The 26,819-nt window shown below is 43.1% G+C and overlaps 1 protein-coding gene across 2 annotated transcripts in view; it reads left to right on the top strand.

Moving 5' to 3' along the window:
- Positions 1–26,819, top strand: part of LOC119653887 (protein kinase C, brain isozyme) — a 536,905-nt gene that overhangs the window by 438,145 nt on the left and 71,941 nt on the right. The window contains exon 4 of one of the 2 annotated variants that reach the window (XM_038059008.1): positions 23,865–23,976. The exons of the other annotated variant lie outside the window; for it this stretch is intronic. Within the exon in view, the coding sequence (XP_037914936.1) occupies positions 23,865–23,976 (112 nt within the window). The remainder of the gene's footprint in view (positions 1–23,864; positions 23,977–26,819) is intronic. 2 annotated transcript variants of the gene reach the window in all.

Raw genomic sequence — 26,819 nt, 5'->3', positions numbered from 1 at the left:
CGTTCGCTGTTACCCGAGTAGTCCATTTCCAAGGTCTTTACGATAAACTCAACACTCAGGACGGCAGCACAGATCTACATATTTCGACGAGACGCGACGGATAGATGGTGGGAATTTGCTTATCCTCGGCTTCCATGACGAGAAAGTAATCAAACGAAGACAACAGAAACTGACGACATCGCACTTATGCTCTGGAATGCGAACACTATCGGTCAGTAAGTTCTACAATCGGGCGATTGAGGAGTTTTGAACAGCGCCCGGCTGGTGAGAAAGTGAAACCGTTCCAAAATATTATACAAAAGAAGCTAGACAGAATATTCAAATTACCATCCGACCCGGTTGCACTCCCATACTATAAACATTTTTGAATGCATTCTTGACAACCAACCGGGTTCGTCAAAAGCTGCTGAACTACTGACGTGGTATGCTTTGCGGCGGCACCTACTGCCAGAGGAGCTCGCACGTTTGGTTAACTCGCTCTTCTACAAGCCAAGTAATAAAGATCGAAAGGTGACTGGTATATCGAAATCGATATGCTAATCAAGGAAGCGTCGTACCGCCACTGTTCTTTGTCGTTGTTATAGACACTAGTGTCCGGATAGCCGAGTGGTTAGAGGACAAGGCTATCATACGGAAGGTCGCGGTTCAAATCTCACTGGTGGCAGTGGAATTTGAATCGTGATTTGACGTCGGATACCAGTCGATTCAGCTGTGAATGAGTACCTGATTCAAATCAGGGTAATAATCTCGGGCGAGCGCAATGCTGACCACATTGCCTCCTACAGGCTTTTCTGTAGTGTACTGCTACGGTCTTGAATGAAGTGCTCTAACACACTTCAAGGCCCTGATCCAATTGGATTGTTGCGCCAACGATTATTATTATATGTAGACACTATCAAACGGGACATCCAACGTGCAGCCCCCTATACACTGCTCTGGGCAGATGGTATTTTCCTAAAGTCTCCTAGCAAAGCTGATCTCGAGCAACTTGTCCAAAAGTGGAATGATCGCCAGATGCAACACGGTCTGAGTCACTTGCGTTATGAAACTGCTTCACTTATCAGCGCAACTTGACTGAGGTGGAGTTCCGCACCACCCTGTCACACTCTACAGTTTTGAGTGTTGGCCGACTATAAAAGACAGTGAACACCGCCTCATCCTAATAAAGACAAAGATAATGCATTGGACCAGTCAGTGGAGTAACACCCCATGATCACATCCGAAATGAGAAAATCGTCAATCGATACGAGGTTGCACTCATCGTGAAAAAAATGGTGAGAGTGGTGTCTTCGACGACACGGAAATGTAATGATGAGAACTCATTTACCAACCTTGGTCTGAATAGTGAAGTTGATGGAAAACTACGAAAAGTCTGGCCGAAATAGTGATGACTTCATACGCCAGAATGTAATTTAAGATCCTCTCGACTCCATTGAGATCAAACCTGTTACCAAAGAAAATAGCGCGATCATTCAAGATGAATCGACCCCGTTTCTGAACGGAACAAAGGCTTAAGAAGGATAGGAAGTGGTCTGACAATAATGCTTTGATTTGAGTCTAACATGCGCCAGTATTTAATCAACTCTCCCATCTTTCAAGTGCTAATTATGGGGAGAATTTGTCCACTTCTTCTTAGCTTGAAGAACGCTAAGATATATTCTACGTTGGAAGTCATACAAGCAGCTTCTCCTGCTTCAACGTCAGCCATTGCTCCATTCAGTAGTAAATTAAGTCGTCTAGGTCAAGTCCGCCACTTTCGTCGGTCATAGCATTGTGCCAGGTAGACCGAGAGAAGTTCAAATACATACCTAACGTATCAAGCAATCGCTGCTCCGAGCCTTTGGGTATTTCAGATAGCAGCTTTCTTGCATCCGATTTCTCTGGAAGATACTATACCTTTACTTTTTCCCCTCTGTTTTCATATGCCGTTATCAAATCAATTACTGCACATAACAAATTTCCCTTTCTTTCGATTTCCCTGATAGAACGTTTCTGTCTTCCAAGTGGAGGTACTGGCCTGTTTGAGGAATGATTCGAGCCCAAGCGTAATTTGTCATTATCAGGCTTTGTACTTAGTGGTGACTTCCTCCAGGCTGGTAGGCAATGTAAGGACCAGTCTAGGCAACACGCTCCTCGTCTTGGCTCCCACCCATGGGTACATAAAAGTCCCCCAGTAGGAAAGGTCACATTCCACTGACGACTTTGAAAGGTGGAATTTACTCGCACTACTTATAGCCGCAAAAATCAAAGGCATACCATCTGCACGAATCCGAGAACGAGGTGGTCTTCATATAAAAAGACCTGATCGCGAAAGCGTTTGGGCCAGACACGCCAAATGTGTACAGGATTACGGTAGTATATACGAGATACTGACCTATAGGGGGCGATGCCGCTAGTTTCAAGCATGCCTTACAACGACCCTTAGAGAGAAGACAGACGCGCAATTGCCGAACCCTAGCTAGAACGTAAAAATGCACTATTAGCGCAGTTCAAGTCTCATCCTGCTAAAACCAATTACTCAACCCCTAATTGAATAACGATGGGAATTCTCTTCTCCGAATTCCAGCAATCTATCCGAAAAAGAAATTCAAAGCCAGAGAGGATATTTTCTTTTGTGAGAGCGACAATTCGAGAATTGTCACCATCATCAAAGGCGCAACAACCGAAATTCCATCTAAGTCCACCAAATTGATATCCCCGAAAGCTGTTTTCCTATCCGACACCATCGCTTCATTTTATGCTGGGTCTGTCAGGTGTTCTCTTTCTACCATAGATATTGCCTTCATAGACTTTCTGAGCTGGATCTCTTTCATCAACACGGATTAAGGAACCCGCCCACCGCAACCTATTCAACCGGATTTTATCCATAATCAGACGGTCTTGCTATTGCTCGTAAATTTCGTCATTATATAGACTACGGAATCGTCCATCCTCTTGAAGGGAACCAAAAATTCTTTGCAAGATTCTTCTCTGGAAAGCGTTTTCGTTCCTTTCATTTTTGGTATTGGCGTCTGATTAATGTGCCGCCCAAGGTCTCGCGCCACCTGTTCGATCTGAATGAAGGTAGCCTATACATCTCGCATTGTTCTTTCCATAATGTCAAGACCGCCGACAGAGGCCAGGAAGGTGCGCTTGACGAGCATGGTACGTCCCTCATTTTCACCTGCAGAACAACTTTTTTCTAGCGCCAGATTAAAAAGGACGTATGATAGGATGACCTTGCAGTCGATGAAGAAATGGTGCAACTGATGACCATATTCCAACAGTGTTTCCATCACTTGCCGCAAGTAGGAAATCTGATATCAAATCTGTTGCTGATTTACCTGTAGTAAAACCTGTTTGGTATGTGTAAAGTATTTAAAATCACAAATATTAAAACACAAAAAAGTCCGTCAATTTGCCTTTATTTCAAATGTTACGTGCTCGATGTTCGACCGAGATCTTTTATCTTCTAAAATCTTCTACTTTATTGTTTCACCGCGTATCTCCGATTGAGATCCTTTCCTATCTACTTTAGAGCGTAAAACTGAACAAGCGGAAGGGTTTCAAGCTAAACCTGTTTTCACACACACATATTCACCACACACATGTATTATTGGAAGATCTCCGTCAAGATCCATTCCCGATTTTCTCATTTGTGTAGGATTGCAAGCTATGGCAACAAGTTAGTACGTCTACTAATTGCGTGTTACCATGTTCGTCCTACACGTTTAACTAAACCTCTTCCACGACAATTATGTAATTACATAGTTTTCATCCGATTGCGCATTGATAATCAATGAGTCGGAGACACTTTAACTCTCATTGCACATTCCGAATACGCAATAAATGAGAGATATAGAGCTCATATTTTGTCTCAGTTTTAGCTTTTTACACATTTCGATTTCACCACTTAACAGTATGGGTCGCTGATGTTTTAGGCGTAGCGAAAAATATCTTATAGATGGCACTCAGCAACGTGATACCTCTATAATTGCTGCACTGAATGATACCTCCTTTTTATTTCTGGGGCAGATTATGCCTCGTTGACAGTCATCAGACGATGATTCGCTATCCCAAACCTTGAGCATCAGTTGATGAACCGCTTTGTGTAGTTGGCTGCACCCATATTTACATGGCTCGGCTGTAATTCCATCGAATCCTACCGACTTATGGTTGCACGGACTGCCGTCAGTTGGTGGGACTTCTAATTCGTTGTTCTTTTTCAGTGGACAGTCGACAGGGTGCTCAACAAGGAGTATATGGTACTGCTGACTTAATGATAACACTTGCACACCTAATGCGGTTGCTCCCTGTACTACTTGACTCCATAGACCAGCTGGTTCTCCTAGGCTTTTTCGTTGACTAGGAAATTTACTCCGAGCACATGGTTTATTTGATGGGTGCCGTAATATAACTGTGTAGTGTCTCTTCTCTAGAAAGCCGGTCCTTGTCAAGGTGTGTGCTGCTTCGTTAGAATTGTTTTCCGTCTAGTGTTGCTAGCCCTACCCAACCCCCAATCTGGTACAGTTTGTCCGTTCTTGGGCGGGGAAAACTTTCATTCATCCTTTACGGTTTGCAGTTTTCCAGAAATCCTAGTGATAACCACGTGAAGATGGAGATGGTGTTGGTGTTGGTGTTGGTTCAGCAGAAGTTTCCCGGACAAGTTAGTTTGACACAGAGTTGTCAGATCGCACAAAAGTCGCTATTTGTAGTACACCTAACAAACCTTCTTACCCCTTCACATTCTTCGTTCATTACGTAGTTTTTTCCCATGTTGAGCTTTCTAGGAGCGTATGATGCGTCCATGTTCAGCTTAGAGGGAGACTTCTAGCTTGCAATAGCCTAATTTCTCTCTCTAATCATCAAAGCCTCCTCCCCCAACCCTTGTTATCATTAAGTTTAAAATTAGAAAACTATTCTGAAAGTATCTACTAAATATTTACAATTCATCTAAGATTATTTGAGCCTTTTTCATCCTAGTATGATAACTATTTTAAAGACACACACTAAACTTGCATATCCTTAGCAAGCTACTCAATATTCCACATGGTGGACATGAATATCGATTTCATAGGCACTCCAATAAATGTTTAAAAAATTTATGAGGTTAATATGCCTGTGGGGATATATCTATGGCTGGCACTCATACCCTTGGATAGACCGATTCCCGTGAGTACATAAACATGTCAGGATGCACCTAATATTGATTTTACTCTATTGAAACTACATGACCCTAGTTAACTCTGCTTTTCGCTTAAAAGGAAGGACGGTCATTTTCCAATGCTACAAATGTACATATCTGCACATATCCCATACTTCGCGAGAAGGATTGAAAAACTTGCGCATGTACATACAAAATTTGCATAAAATCTTTCCATCTCCCGACAATCTAGGATACATTTATGTCGATATGAAAATATGTGCTATGTCCTTTTAGCCCTTTTTTCTGAAGAATACTCGACGAAGAGTGAATGGAAGTGGGGCGAAGTGTTTGCATACAATCTTGGGTTTAGCACCTGTCTTACGGCGTGATGAAATAATGTGGAGTCATAAATAGTGACTGGGAGCGGATAAAGGCACCATGTACCGGCAATAAATCAAGCTTTAAGCATGCATGAAATATGTGACATTGATAAAATAGGATGAAATGGAAGAGGAGACGGCGGCAGCTTCTTGAGTATCTACACGTGGATGTGTGATGGATAATGGAGCGGGGAGTAATTATCACCTTGAAATGTGCTGTCTTCAATGAGCTCCTTTGTCTCTTCTGAATTCCGATTGAATGCCGAAGTTGCTTTCAGAAGAATGGTTTCCATAAATGTCTTATGATAGCCGGAGATATATGATGGCATATCACGCAGGAATGTATAGAAACTGGAGTAGAACACCCACCCTTGCACTTAAACTTAGTTTTGAAGCTACATCCCTGACATGCACACACGTATCCTTGGACAATAAATTTACCTTGTAAACGTGAATTTATTTTCCAGAGTCTTCCAGGACAGCTTTGACAAGGATGATTTATACCCGATCGATTTCCACTTCATTGCTTTGTTATCACATTCACGTTAGGTTGCGAAAATAAGAAAGTTTTCATGAGTTTTTTAAACCCCCGCTCTTGCTCCAAGTTTCGACTCCCATGTTCACAATATCCTTTTCGAAACTATAAATTTTCCTACCGCCACAGTCATATTTCAAAACATATCAAAAATATCTCATCCACATGAAAATAATACGAAAAACGTATTACACGTTCAATAAATTCCCAAGAAACGTTGTGGAGCATGTTTCATTAGTGTCAAGAACATTCCACTTGCGAAGGCTTTCCGCCTGCTAATTGGTCTTTAAGGTAATTTATCTCGGGAAATTGTCGCTCTCTTAGAATGATGTTGTGCACTGTGGAAAAATTATTTTCAAAAGATTCAGCACTTCATTTAGTGGGAAAATAAGGTTGGCTTGAGAAGGAGGTGGAGGCGGGGCACAATCGCAACTCGTTCACTGGCAACAGATTCTGGGAAATAATTAACAGTGACTGAGTGGAAATGCTCTGTAACAATGGCTGGTGGTTTAATTATTGTATTGTATAGGGGAGCTAATTTAGAATCGGTGTCAATATGCATAAATTACCACCTTACGTGACAATACAAAAGTTAAGCTGGTGATAATTGGTTGGCAATTTGATTTAATTACCAAAAGGATAGACCGGGAATAGGATTGATCCAATAGCACCTCTAGAGCTTACTTTTCATTCGTATTTTAAATAATTCATGACACCCCACCAAAGTATCTGTACCAAGTGAAGTGATCCGTACCAAAAGTTGAGACCACCCGCTCCCCACACGCTCAAAAAGCCTCAATGGGACATAACGCGTCAATCTCAGCTACAATTATCGGTGTCGAATCATAACCCTAGGCTAAAACGCTCTGGAGAGCCTCTAGTACTCTTCAACTGTATCGGAACGCCTTGTTCTCCAATTTCATTTTCATCTAAAGGGAAGCTACGTTCGCAAAGACGCGCTTTATGCTGCTTATTCTAATAACGATTACTAGTTTTGAAGAGTATGCCAAAACGACGTTGCTGGACCTTGCGAAACTCATGCCAAATAACAATTCCAGAATAAGTGGGAAATTGACGACTAACCATTCATGGCCAATGGCAGTGGCCAGATACTTCAAAAATTCCTTCTAAGACTACTTCTAAGCGTCGAAAACATTCTACAGCAATAGAAAACCTACAATGCCATTTTTTTTCTTTTTTGTTCGTATCCACAAGTTCAAAAATCTTATAAAGGCAAATCTGCTTGAGCTCAACGGCGCAAACGTCGAAGCTAGAACGGGCGAGCACCCCCGGTCTCTCCAGCCCCAACCCCTTCAAACCACCATTTAGGTGTTACTCCACGTGTTTCTACTCTTTTTTACTTTGCTTTTCCTTTCTTCGTTTTGCCGCCTGTTCTTTTTTTTTACGATTCTGGAGGGAAGCGTATTCAAGTTCTCCTTCGACCTGAGCAGCTCTTTCCAACTGCCTGTAGCAACCATCATGTCCCGTGAGGTACTGAGTAATGTGGTCTGTCTGTGTTAATGAGCCTGTGCTTCCAGCGATCCTTCGTAGATTCGTCCTAGATTATAAGACCCTGACCTTGCCGCATTGCTTTCTCTCATTTCATTTGCCACAATATCGACTGCCCGCCACTACCACTACCGCCTCATCTGATAAGGTTGTAAAAAGGCTGCAAACTCTCAAGGCCATCAGCAGATAAACCAAATCCAACTGCTTCCTTCTCCGAGAGTTTGCGAGCCCACGCAGATGACACGTAAAGCAGAATGGATCGCATTACTCCAGCTAGAAACAAAAGTGTTTTGGCCCACCGACATTCGGCACCATTTTTGCAAATGTCGCGGCACAAGCTATATTTTAACATGCTTACTCTAGGTGTTCCATAAACCTCAGTTTTGTTCCATTCATGTATCGAATAATTGCGATTTCGATGTTCCACCAGTACTTGAATTGCTTATTGGAGTGCAATCGCCTTCTGGGCCTTGTACCATCGCGTATTTCTGCCAGCCATTGGGCAATTTAGGCGGCGCAGAACGTGCCTTCTGCTTAAGCTTTCGCCGTCCACCCGAACAATCCGTATGAGCTCATGAACTGTTTTTTGGACCTGATTTTCACACCTGGTGGCCACTTTTTCCGCGGTTGTACATTTCTTGATTTGCAGCTGACATTATACCTCAAATTCGGGACACCGTTTCTTCATCCCCAATCTCTTCTTTCTCTCCCCGATCCCTCTTTTTCAAAGCTTCCCCAACCACCTTATGGAATCCGGAATTGCAGCTACGTGGTTTCGCCGGCAGTTTCAGTCGTTCTCCTCACCTGCTCCAGTTTTTTGATAGTTAAGCCTCCTCAGGGTTTGCTGGCCTGTTGATTGATTTAATCTTCCGCCCCTTGGTTTCTTCTCTCTCATGTTTTGACTCCTGGCTTTTCGCCCGAAACCATCACACTTTTTTCATCTTGGACCTTAGCAGACGCCTTTATCGTTGCTCTAATATTCTGATGAATATTTCGGTATTCCTTGATGAATTCGCAGAACTCCATGGTCATGTTAACAATGCGATAATGGTAGCTCCTGATTGCTTGCTTCATCTTACATCATTCGGTTCGTTTGGCGTCAAAATTTCTTCTTTTGCATCTCTCCCTGCTACATTTTCCCCACAAGGGTAGCGCTTTCAATCGCGAGATCTTGTTCTCGTATGGATGCAAAGAAACCTGCTTCTTCTGAACCAATTCTAACTGCTTGCATTAAGCTTCGCTTAGCTTGCTTGCGCTTGCAATTGAGGCATCTGTTTCCCCTTTTCAAATCTTTAGTGCCGTTTTTTTGAGCTGTCAATGTGCCTTTACTTTCTCTTAGGAGTCTGCTCATTTGCCAAACGATTTCCCTTTTCTTCGGACATCGCCTGGCCTTAAACCAATGGCTGTACCATAAGGTATCACTTGGGTCACCAATGATACTGTCGAACAACAGGTTTCACCTGCTCTTTGAGAGCTCCTTCTTCCACTTTTGACTCGTTATCAAGGACCGTAATGGTTTCGCTATATATGTTGTAGCTTGGTGGACCATTTGTTTGTCCTTAGTAAACTGAAGTAGCTCAACTATTTTTGTCCTAAGCTGTCTGTGGGACCATTTTTCCGTATTTAGGCTGTACTCCATAGGTTCTTCGCCCTCTGCGTGTCCTTTTTTGAAAAGGTTTAAATGGCGTGGAGGCCGTGAACTACACTCTGCTTATCGGATTACCCCTTCTTCCCCTCTTTTCCATTCTGTCTTCCTCACGTAACTGAGTTCCACACTTCCTCCGGCTAAGGACTGTCCATTTCGATCCTCAATGCACCGTAAAGCATCGAAAGCTGTTCGTCTCTCTCGCTCATAAATCTTAAGCAATAGAATAAGACGTGCTCCTCCCTAGATTCATTATGATTCACTAAAAGGACTATTGCCAAGTTTTGTGCGATATAAGGGACTCTTGTAACCGCGTCATTCCCAGTGGTAAAAAGTGAGCTGAAAATTAATTTTAGCGTGGTTGACTCGATCTTTGCGATCGATTGGCGTGTCAGTTTAACTTTTTGATTATCTCATCTCTTTTACTCGTTAGCCAAACTGACGAAACGCTCCAATAGATGATGTTCACCGCAAAACCGTTGATCTCGTTCTCTGACTTCGTACAAGCTCTTTATGGGCATGATCTTTATGCAGTATCTGTCTGCCTATCTACATATTTGAAGCAGTCTACCTGGAAATGGACACACCCAATAAAGCTAAATTTGAGGGAAATATTGGATGACAACCAAGTTTCGCATATATGACAAGCCCCCATCTTAAACTCAATAATAGTTTAAGGAGGGGGATTCCCTATACGTGCAAAAATTGGTTATAAAACTTCTTTTCCCAAAAATAGTCATGTGGGGTATCAAAGGAAAGGCCTGAAGTAGTACTTTCTAAGACAATTATTGTTTTTGTTAACTGTAGATTGCGCTAACTTGAACACAATTGTCTAAATTTTTGTTTTTTTTGACTAAGAACTGAAATTTGCCTATATTGCAATCAACGCAATTCTGGCCGACAACCACAAAATATTATTTATTCATATTCAATTTTTTTATTGTAAACCAGCAAATACTAGCATTCACTTTTTAAAAAACTGACATAAAATGCAAACACCCATGAAAAACAGTTCTGGGTCGGTCAGGGTCGTGTACAACCATAAAAGCTCAAAATTTCTTCATCGAAATTAATTGTGTATGCAAACTTTTTATTAATTGATTTTCATTGGTTTCCATATCCACACTTGTGCTGTTCCCTTCCACTTTCTCCTCATCAATAATTTGACAGTTCAGATTTCCAATTATCGACAATCAAGTGAATCATATCAGCTTGCCACAGCCTATCCCAATTTTCATGAATATTCAATTCAAATTTGCAAACCCACTCATAACAACGACCATGTTAGGCTTTGGAAATGTGATCAGAACTAAACGAAGCAACAGAACCGAAAGTACAATATTTGCTGTTTGACTTTCCATCCTAACTCCAAAGCCTTCTATCCTCGTCCTCCAGCAGTAGCAGCGAATGCGATGGCCTACATAAGGCATTGTGTGCAAGGACAATATGTGTTTAATGTTATTCAGCGAACGAAATTGATTTTTGAGACATTCTGTTTCCATTATTGTGATGGTAACGGGATGGTTTTATTTAATAAAGCGTATCTAATTTGATGGGAGAGTGAAATTGGAGAGATCCTTACCAGCCGGGTTGAAACAATTGGGGACGGAAAAATGATACGCTTTTCTTCATATGTCGCACCTTCGACCTTGTCGTCTGATTGTTTGATAGACGGTGTGATGGCAGAGGGAGTTAAACATCAGTCCCCCAATATTCATACCCCGTGTTGGAATCCTAATTTCTCAAGTCGTGGATGTCTGCGTTTCCCTTGGTGTTTTCCAACTACTGTAAGCCTATCACTTGCACAGCATTAATTGGACTCACAATGGAACTGAAGTATAATCTCAGCAAGAGTGGAATAGGGAAAATATCAATCCGAAAAAAAAATAGACCAGGGTGCATTCCATAAGCAACCATCTTCAACTCGGTAGAAGGGATGCTAGCTTGAAAACATGCTTGGTTTCACCCTTTTTTTGCATTAAACTTGTGGAATCCGCCAAAAAGAATTTTCATTAAAACAGCAATTTTTAAGAGAGGTTCTTGCCTTCTCCCCTGATCTACTCTTCAGTTCCCTCCTCTGAGGTACGGGTTTAGAATTTTTTTTTTTTGGGAGCACTTCCCTCTTGAGAGCTGTTCTTCACTGCTCCTTGCATTCTCGGATCCGATGTAGAAAGCTTAGGTCTGTCCTAAACGTGAATATGAACATGAACAGCGTGAACTCCTCCGGCCATGAACCCGTTTCCGATTCAATGAAATGGTTCTGGTCCGTGTAGGGGCGTCCCTGTTCCTTTCCTGACCAATCCATCTGTGAATTCATTGCCAATTTAACCCAACGGAATCCACCTTATTGTGCGAACCAAACGTGTTCTCAAGGCAATCCCATATCAATTTGGAGCTCACCTGATTGGACCGTATTCCCTCGACCGCTGTTTGGCTGCTCTGCCCCCTGTAGTGCCTTTGGAAGTTGAAGGAGGCACATCTGTCTATGACGTATATTTCCGCCTACTTGGTTCAAAGTATGTTCTCCTTGGACCAATGACACTGGCGCCCACTCCCTCTCCTGTGAGAGATCCGTCAGTATGCCAGGTAAATAGTTGCTGGTTTAAGCCGTAGGTTACTGCCACGCTCTCAAAGTTTTTCTTGTTACTGCAACGTATTTCAAATTTCTTATCGAAATGTTAAATAATACTCCCGTCATTCTGAAGATTACCCTCCTTACCTGCATCTGTATATGAAGATGGAGAGGAATTATAATCCCAGTAGGACCGGCTAATAGGTTATTATTGGCTTTACTGTTGCAGTGCATTTCCAAAAAGCATCTTCGGCGTACATCCCCGTTTTCAAGGTTTTGTGTAAACACAAAACCTTATTAAAATCGGTTTACTGTCTGTCCGTCTATCTGTCTGTCTGTCCGTCATGCGCATTTTTCTCGGAAACGGTTATAGCGATTGACACCAAATTTGGTAGAAAGGTGGGAACTGTGAACGGTCAGGCATATAGTTAGTTACATCCTTTTCGTCAAATTTAAAGGGGGTCGCCATACATGCAAAAGGAGGGTGTAAATTTTTTTTTCATCAAATATAGTACTTTCCGAAACCAGTCTTGGTTTTGACATTTGTTGGAAAGGTGGGGAGTGAGGGGGGTTGAAAGTGATCATTTTTTTAACGATCCCATTCTCACAAACTACCCAACCGAAAAATCTGAAAAAAATCAAGAGGCTGCCACTATATGGTGCCTAGGCTCCGAAATACCCTCCATACGGATACCTGTTCAAGTAAAGTTAATAATATTACATTAATATAATTTTTAGTAATTGGCAGGAAAACCCCCTAAGTTCATCCTGGAACCACGCAGCAATGTAGGCTACAGTATAGAGCATGATCTCACCAAATTTGGCGAAAATCGCACTATCACTAACAAAGTTATAATAGGTTAAAGTTGTCGCTTCTGTGCAAATTCAAGACTTTGAATGTCAATGTCACTTGAAAGTGGATATTTTTACATAATATAATATATGTATATATTACGTGCTACATACTAATGGGGTGAATGCACACTCAAATCTCTTTATAAAAGAAATACACACACCTTTCGTACCTGAAGCGTCTAGCTTCCGGTTTCCCGACTTGTTCTACTATGATCCCGGAACCGAAAATTCAGGCTGTGGAGACTCTTCACTCCTCCTGTATGGGATTTGCTTTGTTGTTGTACACAGAGGTGATCCAGCCTCGCTACGCGGATGTCGGAGCCAGGGCGGGCACGTGTAGGTTTTGCAACCACTAAAAACCACCCGCCGGTCTCTCCAGTTTCAGCTCGAGGACATAATCATTTAGGTATTACTTCGCGGGGTACGTTTATTTATAAGCTGCTCATATCTTCAGCAACTGTGTCCGGATAGTTGAGTAGTTAGAGCGCAAGGCTGTCGTACGGAAGGTCGCGGTTCAAATCTCACTGGTAGCAGTGGGATTTGTATCGTGATTTGACGTCGGATACCAGTCGACTCAGCTGTGAATGAGTACCTGAGTCAAATCAGGGTAATAATCTCGGGCGAGCGCAATGCTGACCACATTGTCTCCTACAGTCTACTGTAGTGTACCGTTACGGTCTTGAATGAAGTGCTCTAACACACTTCAAGGCCCTGATCCAATATGGATTGTTGGCCCAAGGATTATAATTATCTTCAGCAACTGCTGCTGCATTTGTTGGAATGCCAAGAGAACCATAAACCAGCTCTCAGCCTCTCCACAACTATATTCTCCAGACCCTGCGCATCTGCCTAGTGCTTTTTTCAGATTTCTTTTTCCATTGCGAACCCTGCGCACTGAAACATCACATGGTCCGGATCCTTTGGTATAAGTCCGCATTTTGAACAATTCAACGACCCATCCATACTACACTGGGTGCGTGACTCAACATTCATACTGGATACAAGACCTACCCAAATCTTTATAGAACTACGGAGTTCGGCACCCGAGTTAAAATGCAGCTCCACGTTTCAGGCCCGAATGTATCTTATCCACTTGGACGTAACCACAACCTCCATGAAACTCCCACTAGGGGACCATGTAACATGTAATTTCAGAGAACTATCCCAGTTCGTATGGTACAAGTATACCCCTGGTAAGGTGAAATGAGTCATGCTCACCAATTAGTACTGCCTCATCTGATGTGGTTCTAAAAACGCTACAAAGCCATCATCCGATAAACCAAATTCACTAGTTTCTCATTCTGACAGTTAGGAAGCGCTTCCACCACACACGCATAACAGAATGGATCGCAACACTCCGGTTAGAAGCAAATTCCAACAGTGTTTCGGCCCGCCAATATTCAACTACATTTTTGCGAGTACCACCGCAGTACTGGCTGCCATTTGACATCTAGGATGTTCCCCAAAACTCAACTCACTCAACAACAATCATCACAACCAGGTGTTTGATTGCCAACTCATACTTTCTACGGTTCGTTATTAAGACCACTCCCGTTTTCACATCCGCCAAGGTCAGCTCAGCTCTTTCCAAGCAGAACTTTACAGCTGGAAGATACCAGCAGTCCCCGCAACCCTAAAGAGAATTCAAGGTACCTGGACTGTTGTCAGCCCCTTCGAGACCAGGATCAACGCCTAGTCAGCTGAAGACCACAGCACTCCTACAACCAACGGTTGAACTTCGTCCAAGGACAACCACAACTTTACCCCAGTATTGCTCCCGGCGTCCCACTCTCGGGCAAAATTCACTGGTGAGTGAAAAGAATAAGCGTCGACCCAAGGGCTAGAGAGGCGCACGTTCAAACTTGGAAGACAAACAGCGGATCGAGCAAGACCTTCTAGAGCTAAAGCGAAGGCAGAAATTAGAAAACCAGAGCGACGAACTGACCGAGCATCTAACCTAACTGGACATCCGAAACCAGCTGGTGCCGAGGGCTCAAAGAAACCGTACATGACGCCTCTGGGTCCCGAGATCCTACACGAGAGGAATCTCAAATTGGCGGAAAACTCCTCACGATGGCTGTACTTAGGCCAAATAAAACGAAAGGCAGGCCTTGCGAGCACGAAGAGTCATCGTGTGCCATTATAGCGGCCTTCATATCCTATGCCAGCGTTCCAGCATCCCATTGGATTGCGGGTGGTACGCAGTGGTCCTGTGTCTTTTGAAACCCAGGAGTTACTTAACCTAACCTAACTCCAAGAACATGATAGACACGAACTGCAATCCCTGGTCATCCTAGGATCCATCACCAACAAAGGGCTTCGACGCACGATTGTGCTGAGATGTCAACCACAGGTATTGCTTCAGGTCACCGCATGAACCTATCGAAGATTGTGAAGCAATACTTGAAGCCATACGAATCTCGGAAGGAGCCGATGATGTTGTTGTGGATCGTCTGAAAACGTTGTGTAGACCGGGGGAATGAGCCTACTTTTTTCTATACGTGCTTGGCGCTTCTGGCACGCAATGCACTGTCTGGCCCAGGAGTTAACGTCGTTAACGGCCAGAAATATTTGACGATTCATTGTCCGGATGCCTGGGTACGCAAGATCGTGCATTGCATGGAATACTTCCCGACGAAAAGCGGGCGGAATATATAGCCTAGAGATCTCGCAGAGTATTTTGAAGGTTAAGCCGAAAAGGGGAAACTCCCGCGATTTATATTTGAAGTTGTCTATGATGTTCTCAAGTACTACCTCATCCTTCTGCGCCTCGACTATTGCCGAAAAATCGACCGTGGCAGGGACTTTAACCCCTGGAACGAGTGACAAAGCGTCTGCAACTGCATTGTCCTTGCCGAACAGATTTGACTCAGGTACTCATTCACAGCTGAGTCGACTGGTATCCGACGTCAAATCACGATACAAATTCCACTGCCACCAGTGAGATTTGAACCGCGACCTTCCGTATGACAGCCTAGTGCTCTAACCACGTGGCTATCAACCTGCTATCAAAAGGTAAGCGTGCCATTCAGGCAGGTGAGTTTCGATTCGTGGTGAGTTGCGCTGCTTGGTTATGGACCCCGGACGAATCTCCACTAGTCGACTCTACACTACAGCGCCTCCACAATTGACCTTACTAATGCCAATCAATTTACCTGGTTTTCCCGGTACAGCTATCAAATATCAAGGATGAGCGAGGTAACCCTCAGGATTGACTTTGCTCAACCACAAAAGCAGAGACATCCCAAAAACCTGCAAAAAGTGTCGAATATTGACAATGCCCGTCCGTCAGCTACCGAAGTGCCTCGTCGTCGGTACACCCCTGTCCCAAGCATCCCCAGTTGACTGTTATCAATCGCAAAGAAGCAACGCAGAGCTATAAATCACATAGGGAAACGATCACCATACAGACTCATAGGCATCTAAATGCAACCGAATGGAAGCATCCGTTAACACGTGCATCCATACCGCTATGCTCGCTAGTTTTGTATTGTCGAAGGAATTTTTGGCATTTATCACTCACACAGTTCTACGCATTCACTATGGAAATCGGAGCGAAATACAATTTCAAACTCAAAACCGGAGCCCTTGGAACTTATCCCTCACTCGTTTCTACCCATTCGATATAAAAATCACCAATCAGATAACAAAGGAAAGAAAGACGGGGAAACCCCGAAGCTCCGCTTGAAGCCAACTAACGTTCTCAAACGACAGATTCACCAGGCTTTTGGAAGCGCATCATTCAAAATTCGTTAAAAAGTACTCCCAATGTGAGACCAGAAAATATTAGGTTAAGAAAACTCCTGGATGTCCCTTTGAATAAACCAAGCTTTCTGTTCCATCTAATGCTGTTCACCACGGAGTGCGTTCACTTCCAGGATAGCTTTCTATCATATCCAGGTGTATTACACGTTGAGCGCATGTCTTCCTTAAATTTTGTGGGAATCAGTTCTATGGACTAGCTCGCAGGATTCTTGTGAACCAATTAAAATACCACGCTTGCTATTGAAAATTTGACCCAGTTTTCTTCAAATATGAGCTAACAAGTCTCCTTGAAATTACAAAAACCCCAGAAGGAAGCTTCCATGTCGTAAAATATTACAAAATATCCTGAGCAGATCTTATCATTGTCATCAGCAAATAAGGCAAAAACAATGCTGATATAAATTTGACGAAAACAAAACCACCCCCACATGGATTTAAAAAATAATCCTTACATCTCCCTAGATTCTCCCTGAAAATCCTCCAGGATTCATGCCGCCACATTAAAATACTTTAAACGTGAAGCACACTCGAGCCATTTCATAACATTTTTTCCTTCTCTAATTAATTGTAAAATTTTTTGCTCATTTCAACACGCAACTGTGTGTTGTGCTTGAAATTATCTGGAGGCTCAGTGCAAAAGGTTCAACAGCCTTTCGGCGTACCGAGCCTCTTTCATTCTCGAGCACGGAGTAATAAGGATCTAGAGGGAAGTAGCACAATAGCAGTATTGCGAGTTTATGAATATGATGCGCCAGGATTTTCACCCGACCTAGAGCACGGACGGATGGCCAGGGCTTTATGTATGTAACAAATGGAGATTTTACAGGAGGCGAAACATCCTTCAACATCTGAAATACAACTAATGAAGAGGGATACGTCTTTCGTCATGCCCTTGGCTAAGAAATAAATATTTTGGTGAATTTCGGTATGAAATGTGCCAGCTCCTTTCATTCCAGGCTTTACACTTGGAAACGGGAGCACAGAATGAAAGCGCAGGACCAACAAGGAGCAAGGAAGCAGGACGAAAGAGTTGAGCTTCATTTAAAGGATGGCTGCAATTGGAAGAACGTTAAGACGGTTGGATTAATAGTAAGACCGCCTGCTCCACGCTGCAAATAAATTGGACGTTGAAAGTATGTAAGAACTGAATGCTCCTGCATAGAATCTGAAAGAGGGTTCCTTGCTCCATCCTAGAGCCTCGAGTCAAGTTCCAATTTCAAGTTTGAAACCAAACCAAACTAAAGAAATATGAGAACTGTGGGCGAAACTAGATCAAAAGACTCACCCCCTGAGAAGGGCAATTCAACATGACGACTCGTCTTCATCCATTGGAAAACGTGTCCTTTATCAAAGATGAGCAAATTTAATTATTTTCGTTTATTCCATCCACAACTCCTTGTGCTGAGGTGTCGGGGTGAAAAAAATTAAAACCAAAAGCAATTTAATGAGAAATACTTTAGCTAAGAGACTGTCTGATGGGGGAGAAGCTTAATCCTAGATGCGATTTTTTCTCTAGGAGATTCCTTAGGAAAAATTTATATTATCCTTTTGTGCTGCTCTCGTGATGTAATAAGGCAATATTTTATGAATAATAATGCAAAGCTGGATGGATCTTCGAGCGCAAGATAAGAGTCTTGAAGAAATCACTCGGTAAGTGAGGGTATATTGAAAAGTGGATGTTATAGAGTCAGTTAGCTGCCGGTATGAGATGCATTATCCTGATCTGAGTATCTGATTAGTGGAAGCAATTTAGCCAGATAATAGGATGTAATTTCATTCAATTTTTATCTTCTTTCAAACGTAAAGGGGTCCTCAATTGAAGACCCTTATTATTGGATTTTTACATTTCCTTTATTATATCTAACATACTTATATGTGGGTACTGTTAACTGGTATGCATATAGCACAACCGTGTACATACAAGTTGCCGCTATCCATCCTTGACTCATGATTTGTACGAAATTGTTTGCTTGTTTTAAATGGTTGCTATGCGAAGCAATTATGGAAACTCAATAAGAGTAATTGCGCCGTTTTACAACCACAGACTCGCTTGACATCCGTAAAAAGCCGAATCATCATCAGCGGCGCAACAACCGGTGTCCGGTCAAGGCCTGCTTTAATAAGGAACTCCAGACATCCCGGTTTTGCGCCGAGGTCCACCAATTCGATATTTCTAAAAGCTGTCTGGCGTCCTGACCTACGCCATCATTCCATCTCAGGCCATACCATCCACCATAGATACTGCCCTTATAGACTTTCCGGGGTAGATCATCCTCATCCATGCGCATTAAGTGACCTGTCTACCACAGCCTGTTAAGCCGGATTTTATCCACAACCTGACGGTCATGGTATCGCTCATAGATTTCGTCGTTATGTAACCTACGGAATCGTCCATCCTCATGTAGGGGGCCAAAAATTCTTTGGAGGATTCTTCTCTCGAACGCAGCCAAGAGTTCGCAGTTTTTTTGCTAAGAACCCAAGTCTCCGAGGAATACATAAGGACTAGCAAGATTATTGTCTTGTACAGTAAGAGCTTTGACCCTTTGGAGAGAGATTTCAAGCACAACAACACAATATGATGGCAAAACCTATAAGAGGGATACACTATTTCTGTTAAGCTCACGCACTCCTCATGCTATTCAAAAGTTGGACTCTATTTGCTCAGGCACCTGTATTTGCGTCCCTTTAACTGAGAACCCAGGTAATATAGACATTGCAGAAATCACAGACAGGTTCTTAGCTGCCTATACAATTTGTTAAGCTCCGATGACAAACAGTGTGCTATTTCAGCAATCAGCACACTTCCTAAATTGACAGCAAAGTCAGCATGATTTGACGGGCTAAGCAGTTCTTAGAGGCTGTCCGACTCCAAATGACCCCCGGTTCTATCCTGCTGTTCATTTGGGAACCCTACGTGAAGACAACAGCGTGAAAATTTAATGTAATATGATTAACTGAAGTGAGCTCTTGTTCTGAGGACATTGACACCAAAGTATTGTTGTGTCCAATTAAGGGCACTGTAAAAAAGATGGTGTTGAAAATAAAACCTTACGAAAATTGGTTCACCATCTGCCTGTCTGTTTTTTTTTTTTTGTAAGGAGGAGGAAATCTTCAAAACAACTCTGCCCTGGACGCACCAGGGTGTGGGAGTTTTACACACTAAACTAGCGATACCCCCTATGCCTCGTCTGAAATTGTGTGAGATTATAATTAATTTTGGCAGTCACTCCTTGATGACAGGGATCAGCCTGTGCGTCCACCCACCGTTTTCCGAGTGGTCACAATGCTCCTACCATCTATTTACCGATCTCTCCCTTTCCGCGCTCTTCGTCTGCGACAAAGGGAAGACTGACTTCAAATTGTATATACTCGCAAGATGTCAATTGGCATCATTCCGGAGATGATAAATCCAGCCTCATGCGAGACGGTTCTGAAGGCAGGACGCACCCTTAGGGCTATCCTTAGTTTACCAGCATTACATGGTATACAAAATGCTTTTCCCCAAAAAGGGATGGCATAAAGCAAGATCGAGGTCACCACCCTGGCAATAAGTAGCCTACAAGCATACAGTGGCCATCTCACGTTCGGCTTTATTCTTGCCAGGGCCATGCTCATCGTGGATCCCTTATCACAACCATAGTGCACATGTTGTTTAAAACTTAACTTCGTGTCTGTCATTTCTCCCAAGTATTTGATGGTCAGCTTGGAAGTGACGATGTAATTGCCGATTCTAATTTGGGCGCAATTTCGCTTCCGGCACTTTGTGATGAGGACCGCTTCCGTTCTTTCCTTCGCAAGTGTCATTCCAGCGCTCATTAGCCAGGCCTCAACAGCACTGATTGCTTCGTAAACATATAACTCAGCATCGTCTAGATACTTTGCGACTGCAACCAATATTATATCATCGGCACCACCTACCACCACGGCCTCCTTCGGATCCGAAAGGTTAAGTACATCATAATACATGATGTTCCACAGTAATGAATCAAGTACGGGGCGCTTTGAGGTACCCGCGGGGGCAACGTACTCCTTGGATCCATCATCGGTGTCATACCAGAGCGTCCGTTCTCGTAGATAACTATCGACAACAACTGCGACATAGATAGGAACACCAGTCGTGGCCAGGGACTTTCAGATAAGGTTCCAATTGGCTAAATTAAATGCATTCTTCACGTCCAGGGTCATCACCACACAATATTTGCTGGCCCCTTCCGTGAATTGCTTTTTGATTAAGTCAGTAACCATTTTGATGGCATCAGTGGTGGATCTGGCTTAACGGAACCCATACTACCGATCCGAAGGCCTCCCTGGCTCCTAACGATCGGAAGTAATCTGTTGTAAATTACCCGCTCGAACATTTTCCCCATAGTGTCTAGAAAACATGTAGGTCCATAAGAGGATGGTTCACATGGAGGTTTGCCAGCCTTACGCAACAGTATCAGCTTCTGCCGCTTCCATGCTGTATGGAATAACTTCTCGGACATACACGTTTCAAACAATTCAGCAAACATGTCCGGTCTGAATTTAATGGCTCGGTATGCCATCCAAGCCCGAAGCTTTGTTATCACCTATTCTGCTGCAAATCTCCAACAGATCGTCCGTGGTCACTGCAAGAATTACCGCCATATTCAGAGATCTCCGAAATGTGTCAGTACCCCTCGCTTCCTGGGGAAATAACTGCTCGATGATTTTCAATAAGAGAGTAGAACACGTGTTCTGAGGGCATGACCGTCTTCTCAACCGCTCCATCACAATTCGATAGGCGCTTCCCCACGGATTTACATCCGCTTCCGAGTAGAGCTTTAAGGAGCATTCCTTGTTGCTCCGCTGAATAATAAGCTTGAGATTTTTGCGGGCTACCTTGTAAGCATGCTCCTTTTGTCCCTGGTTAGACTTCTCACCGCCTTCTAAGCCATTCGTCTGGCTCGGTGGCAGGCTGGCCAATTCACCGTTCCATTAGTAGTTGAGGCTTCTACTGGGGAATGAGCTCCTCCTGGGCCTAGATGCGTCACATGCCTTGGCGACATAGAGAGCTCTCTCCCTGGGACAGCCTAATGCCCTTCTCGGCTTTAGATATCCTGTTTCCCAGGCTTGTGGCTCCTTCCTCAGTTCAAAGGTGAATGCCTTGTGATCGCCGTGCCAGGACATACCACATACTAGTGCAAAGCTGACAAAGGTCAGACCTACGATTGAGGAAGACCCCCCCCCCCTTGCGAAAGGTGCTTGCATCAGCTTCATTAGGCGAACTCAACAATACCTTTGATAGGCTCCGGCCCCTTGCGCTACTCTCCGTGCTCCCCCACTCGATGGCCCAAGCGTTGAAGTCACCACCCATATCGCCGCTCCACCAATCGAATGTGTCTCCCATACACCACTGTCACGGTTTCTGTAGGGTTCACTTATGATGGCAATTTCTATCTGAGATTCATAAGTGGTCTCTTAAAATAAGTCCTGAACGACCCTGCTATGATTGAGGTTTATTTGAATAAACTTCTTTCTTTCTTTTAAGGCAGTGCATATTTCTTCTCTGGATATCACTTCATCAAAATCCTTGCACTCACCTCATACTTTTGGGTCAGAACTATGACATTCTCCCCAAGCGAGTTTTTCACTTGGGTGCAAAACCGTCGGTTTCGCCCTAACTTGATTTTTTTAGCTCAAACAGGAAATCGCGTTTCTGGGTCATTCGGATTTTGATGACATTTCCACTCAGATATTTCAGGTCGGGGCCAGATTTCACCTTCACCGCGTAAGATAAATTGCCTTTACTGGAAATAACGATTGCCTCTGGGCGAGTTCGCAATTTTGCTTTGTTCTTCGCCTTTTTATAAACAACTTTCGTCCATCCAGCATTTTCGTTTCCGGTAAGTTTCCTTTCGATTGCTGACGCTTGCATTTGAGGCACAGGCTTTTTACCTTCCGTGCTTTTAGTTCCGATCTTCAGAACTGCTTGTGTACTTTTTTCCCCTTAAGCACTTGCTGATTCCCTAGAAGAGCACTGTCTTTCTTGTCCTTGATGAACTCGGGCAGCACTATTATTTTTGCTTCTTTCGGGTCAGGGCTTTGTTCTCTATGAGTCTTGGCCGGATTATTTCTTCTAAACGCACCTTCCCCCGTAGCATTTATTATTCTTTTTTGCGTTTTATATCTTGCGTCTTTGGCGTCGGTAGGGATCAAAGAATTAAGGAGCTTCACCTGAATGGGTCAATTTGTTGGTCTCGGTGTGCGGTCGTCCCTCTTGGACAAATGCCGTGAGTGTCGAGACCGCCTTAGTCGTGCAGCCATCTCCTTTCAACTCATCATTTTTTGCCTTCGTAATTGGTGTTCCTGGCAAGGTCTTGCTTCGCTTTAACAACTCCTCCCCCAACTCTAAATCGCTTATAGAATTAGATGCCACGGTGGCCAAGTTGTCCCCCACTGAGTCACTGCGGTCGATGGATATCGACGGCCGAGAGCCCGCTTGCTTACTCCCAGCAGCTGCGGGTACTTGGGTTCCGAGCCCCTGCACCGTAAGTTTTCTCCTTCTCTCTGCTTCCCATAGCCATTCTGGCTCACGCACCAGAGTTGAACAAACAATAGACCTTGAACAGTCCGAAAAGAAAAGTACATGAATACATATTTACACATCGATAGGCATGCCCCAATTCCCCAAACGGAGTCACAACTAAGGGGAGATCTGGCCAATCCCCGCAGGTCTGTTGGTCTTGGCACCAAATTTGGTGGGTATAGTGAACACTATCAAATACAGTGAGTTACATCATTCTACGTCGAACTTAGGGGGGGGGGGGGGGCCTCCAATATATGCAAAAGGGGGGTGTACATTTTTTCCACCAAATATAGTCATGTGGGGTATCAAATGAAAAGTCTCGATGAGTACTTTCTATTCTCCCACCCCTTTCCTCTCGCCTCTTCTTTTCTAAAGCCTTTTTGAACATTGAGTTTGAGACAACTGTGGTAACTTTACTATGCTCTCCCAGTCTGCTGAGTAACGATTTATAAGATGATTAAAAAGGGTAGATTTTTCCTGTAGGTTTAGATTGAATGCTGTAGAATATGTGTAGGTAGGGATTTCTGTTGAATATTTATTTAAATGAATGCAAGAGTAATGTCTTAAGGAAGCTTGTTAGCTGTTAAGATAAATTTCTCGTACGAAAATCTGTTCTATTTCGAGAAAGCCAGAAATTCAGCCCCCACAGGTTAAGGATTAAAGGATACTTCGCTTGAAACTTTTATGTAATTTTAAGTACCACATTCCAGGCTCATATGTATAATGTAAACATAGCACATCCCCTCATAAAATAGTTTGTGTAAATTTCCTCTTCACAAGGATGTCCTGTGCAAATGTAAACCAGCAAAATTATTATATGTGAAGGAAACCCACACGCACCAGCATTCACGTACCCTCACTACTTGTACATCTCATTTTGCCCAAATATTACCCTCTAACTTCTTAACTTTTCGCTCTATATACCATACAGATATTCCGGCGTTGTCATAAATGGCAAAATTACACATTTATAGCCCCGACATTTTGCGATCATTGTGGTACTTTGCTACATGGTCTAACACACCAGGGCCACAAATGCCAAGGTATCTAACATCTAATTTTATGTATATATCCTTGTAATATATGTACGTATTCCTGTGTTTGTGTTTGTGTAAATATTCACATCTTTCCGCATCGTTAATCATTGATGTTTCCACCTGTATCTAGTGAACCGTTTGACCACTAAAGGAGATTACTACCATTACTTAACGTGGTACATTAGGGGTCATTTATCATTTATGTATGTATGTACTATGCACGTCCTGGGCCCACTGGAGGCTGCCCTACTAAAATTGAAATTTAGGCTTGATGTAATAAGATTTATCTATTCCTTGTGAGCGGTTTATGTGCACCGTAATGGGGAGTTATAAATGAGCAGAATCGTTCGGCACTAGGATTGCTTCCTGCACGCATCCTTACCTCACGCAATCAACGTTTGGAGCCATCTCCTTTAAATATTTCCTCCAAACTTCCACACTATGCACCTGAAGCTAGCAGGCACAGCTTCATATTTAACGGGACGTATACATCACATTTTCGACACATTAAGGAAAAGCCTTTCATCTTCAATCTAACGCAAAAAAAGTTGAATATAATAAGCTTCCAACTTCACCCTCGAAATGTCAAACTCGACTCTGCTCCTGAAATTCGTCCTGAAGCCGACAACGAAAAAGAGAATTCATACATGAATTATTCATCAGGAATGGAAAAAAGGGAAATCTCATTCTAGTTATTCTGCCTTTACAAGGATCACAATTTGTACACATGTACAGCCGCAATCCTATAGACTTTCCTTTACTTACCTTGGCATTATCCTTTTTATTTATGCCATTGTTCCATCCGCGTGAAACTGTTTCATTACCCAAACGATAATTTGCATCATGATTCGTCCTATGAAAAATGAAAATGTATTCCCGCTACTACGTGTAAATGGAGTAAAATAAAGAAGAACCTTTCGTTCGGTATAAGTAACCCGGTTCCATGCACGTGCCGAGTGGAGCTCCAAGGATGTGTCCATTAATCTCGAGAAGTTGGGGAGCTTTATTTCTGTAAAATAGAAGAGACGTACTCGCTTGCCACGGAATATCAATAAATATTGTAAGCATCATTAATCATATGAACTTGAAATTGACTGTAATTGAGGGAAGGAATATGTTCTCGCCAAGGAGACTCCAAGGCAAGGCCGCGTAATTGAAAAAAACAGAAAGTTACTTTTCATCTGGTTATGAATGAAATGCGAAAGTCTTGAAGCTCTTCTGAAGTTTCAAATTGGATTTTTCTTTATGTTTTCCGGCGCTGAACATATTCTCGGAGTTCTGTTAAATTTTCCACAGAGACCCAGTCCCTTCATAAGGTATCTGCATTGCCACAGTTTTCACAGGAAGAGCGTGGCGTAAAATATCATAACAGATGCCTCATAGTGGGTACGGACACGTGACCCATATTTTCCCCTTATGTTTCAAGTAGAATCGCGCCCACGAAGAAGTAAAATTCAAAGTAATCAAACTAGTTTACTCCGATTTTAGGATCGATCTCAGAAGGCTACTGGCACACACTAAAAGTACGAGATATTTATTTGAAGATGGAGGCATTCCTGTCTATTGACTGTCACTCCTTCAACGACTTCAAAGGCAAAGTGTTCAACTCAGACGCAGGATAACAATAGAACCTTCTGGGATAGTAGCTTCCATTGAATGGAATGTGTGTTCACGATAGCTGGAAGCATCTAGATACAACTCCAGTTGTCGTTCTTCGCGACCCAGTTTCTGGCATTCCTGGGATAGTAGCTTCTACTGCGTAGCATAACCTGCAATGGGTTTACGACAGCTGAAAGTATGCAGATACCCCTCCAGTTGCCGTAATCAGACTAGACACCCCTATTCAGAATCTTGACCATCATCCCCTACCGTTAACGTCCCTTACAAGACTGTCAATTTACTTATGACCACTCGTAAACCATTCGTTATTCGAGAAACGATACGAAAATTGTTGTTTTTAGGAAGACCATCTCCTTCCCCCACCAAAGTCGCGGAAATTAATTAAATTTTAAGACGGCAAACACCACGCTTCACTTCTCGTACTTTTTACGGGATCAAACTCCAACGCATGATGCTGACTCCCGCTCTCAGCCATCAACAAAACTGTCAGCTCCTTCGATCAGCCTACACATTTCTACAATCGGCCAGGTCTTATAATGCCCTTTTGGAACGTTGTAGACAGCTTCACCCGCGTCAAACAGAAAAATTATCAGACGAGTTATTCACAGTTTGTGTAGTTAGCGCAGTAAAAAGTTTTCTCACTAATGGACGACAAGCGGATTTCGGAAACGACCGGTATTGGATTTTAGAAGCCAGGTAAGGGACTATCTAATGATTCCCTGCCTGTTGATTCCCATATGTGCTCGAGCAATGTGCCGCCGATAACATACTGTGAAAGTTGGAGAAGTCAAAGGATCTATCAACTATCATCCATTGGTACGGTCACCAAGAATATGCCTTGTCATCACATACCCAAATAAGTAATACCGAAGCTCACCTCGACGATTATTCCTCACTACACACTATTTCGCTTCTAAGAAGCCTCTCCTAAACTGGATATAGTTTTCTATGAGAAGCATCTATGTATCAGAAACCTCCGCTAGTCCACAACGCAAGACAATTCTCCAGAGCTGAAAAGCGCAGAACCACAAGAACGAGAGGAGTACTCTGCAAAGTCCCACCATCCCACTTCACTTATGCCCACAATTTCGAACTCATATCGCTGGATTTATCGCAAGAGAAAGTGTTTTAGGGTCTGTCGATGCCATTGCTAAGGAACATGCAAACATTCCAGAAACGAATCCTGATCCATTTTCCATGAGCATGGTCGTAGCCGCGAGATTGTTAAC

This window comes from Hermetia illucens, chromosome 4 (genome assembly GCF_905115235.1).
Source record: "Hermetia illucens chromosome 4, iHerIll2.2.curated.20191125, whole genome shotgun sequence".
In the NCBI taxonomy this organism is placed as follows: Eukaryota; Metazoa; Arthropoda; class Insecta; order Diptera; family Stratiomyidae; genus Hermetia; species Hermetia illucens.
This window is presented reverse-complemented; position numbering and strand designations above follow the sequence as displayed.